This window comes from Gavialis gangeticus, unplaced genomic scaffold (genome assembly GCF_001723915.1).
Source record: "Gavialis gangeticus isolate Ggan-Ray unplaced genomic scaffold, GavGan_comp1, whole genome shotgun sequence".
In the NCBI taxonomy this organism is placed as follows: Eukaryota; Metazoa; Chordata; order Crocodylia; family Gavialidae; genus Gavialis; species Gavialis gangeticus.
Genome location: NW_017729004.1, coordinates 22,700,642 through 22,702,478, shown reverse-complemented (window position 1 = coordinate 22,702,478; position 1,837 = coordinate 22,700,642). Strand labels below are relative to the sequence as shown.

The following is a 1,837-nucleotide window of genomic DNA, read 5'->3' as shown; positions in this document are numbered from 1 at the left end:
TCCCTCATCCAAGTCACTGATGAAGATGTTGAACAGTGCGGGCCCGAGGACCGAGCCTTGCAGGACCCCACTGCCCATGTCCTTCCAGGTTGAGAAGGACCCATCCACTACCACCCTCTGGGTGTGGCCCTCCGGCCAGTTGGCAACCCATTTGACTGTGAGGGTGTTGACACCACAGTCTCCAACTTTCTTAATGAGAATGGGGTGAGAGACAGTGTCGAAAGCCTTCCGGAAGTCCAGGAAGACTATGTCCACTGCTACCCCTGCATCTAATGATCTGGTGATCTGATTGTAAAAGGCCACCAGGTTGGTCTGACAGGACCTGCCACTGATGAACCCATGTTGGTTGCCCCTAAGCATGCAGTCCCCTGCTGGCCCCTCATGGATGTGTGCCAGAATAATTTTCTCAAACAGCTTGCCTAGGATCGAGGTAAGACTAACTGACTCCAGTTCTCTCATTATGGGGATCACCTGGCTAAGGAGGGCATCACCAGTGCTGAGCGTCTCAGCGGCCTCGAGGAAGGGTTTGAGGACCACCAGGATCTGGGAGATGGTACTCCACTCAGCTCTATTCAGGGGGCCGCTGATCCCGATCTCCCCAAGCAAGGCCATCTCATGGATGGCCTTCTGTTGCACCACCAGCCTTTTGAGCATCAGGTGTGTAGAGTTCCACAGAGTCTCCAAATCCTGCATGATTTTGTGCTGCGGGATGCTCAGCTCTGCCTGTTTCTCCCACAGCATCTTGCCCCCCTTGATGCTGCAATGGAAGTAGCCCGCCACCTTTCTGCAATTTGAAATCGGCTGGCTCATAGTGCTAGTGGTGGCGGCGCCATCACCAGCAGCCTTGTTCCCCTCCAAGGCGTCTCTGACTATGAGGTGCAGCCTATGTGCCGCACAGCAGATGCCAACAAAGTTGGTATCACGGACAGCCTGGTTTCATTTAGTGCTCAGTGAGTTTCATCATAACACTCATGGTTGCCATCTTGGGTCATTAAAAACAATTGTGGTTGTCATCTTGAATAGTCAAATACTTTCAGTTTTGCTTAAGACTCATTTTACTTAACACTTAGTTTTTCAGGAACCAATTGAGAGTGCTAAGCAGGGGTTGTCTGTATGTGTAATAAAGGTGAACTAGGTAGGCTGAGACACACTACTGCAGTTTGCCTTAATTAAACCCCATTATATGTGTTTTAAATATAAGGTGAACATTTTGAAAACGTTTTAAGTTGCCCACATGTATAAAGTGACAGCTTTAGAATGCTTTAAATGGTGAAAATTATCACACAAACTAAATTAGGTTATATAATTTACTACATTGTATCAATATGTTTATAACTAAGTCACCAGGATGGCCTTTGTATACATATGTGTGTGTAATATATACCAGCAGCCTCTTTATAACTTGTGATTTTTTCCATATTTTTTTCACAGGTTCATTTCTATATTCTCGTGAAGATAATTTATACCCTTGGTCATAGTGCATCTTTGATTGCTCTTACAACAGGGAGTATAATTCTTTGTGTGTTCAGGTAAGTACTTTACATAAACAAAATTAAGTGGTAAAATAGGAAAATACTTTAAAATTCTTGTCTCTTCTATGATCCTATAGCTCTTTATTTTTTATTTCTTAAAAAATAGTGAAAAATAATATTACAATGATAATTTAATTATTCTGTTAGTGATAATCATACTAGAGGGATCTTGAATCACTTTACAAATTCACATACAGTAACACTTCTATAAAAAAAAGTTTAGCCAGGGTCCATATGATGTAGAACTTCATTGATCAAAATCAACACCAGTCTTACCTCAATCCTGGGGAAACTCTTTGAGAAGA

General features: G+C 43.2%; 1 protein-coding gene across 1 annotated transcript in view; it reads left to right on the top strand.

Moving 5' to 3' along the window:
• Positions 1-1,837, top strand: part of VIPR2 (vasoactive intestinal peptide receptor 2) — a 136,387-nt gene that overhangs the window by 103,467 nt on the left and 31,083 nt on the right. The window contains exon 4 of the mRNA XM_019508164.1: positions 1,432-1,529. Within this exon, the coding sequence (XP_019363709.1) occupies positions 1,432-1,529 (98 nt within the window). The remainder of the gene's footprint in view (positions 1-1,431; positions 1,530-1,837) is intronic.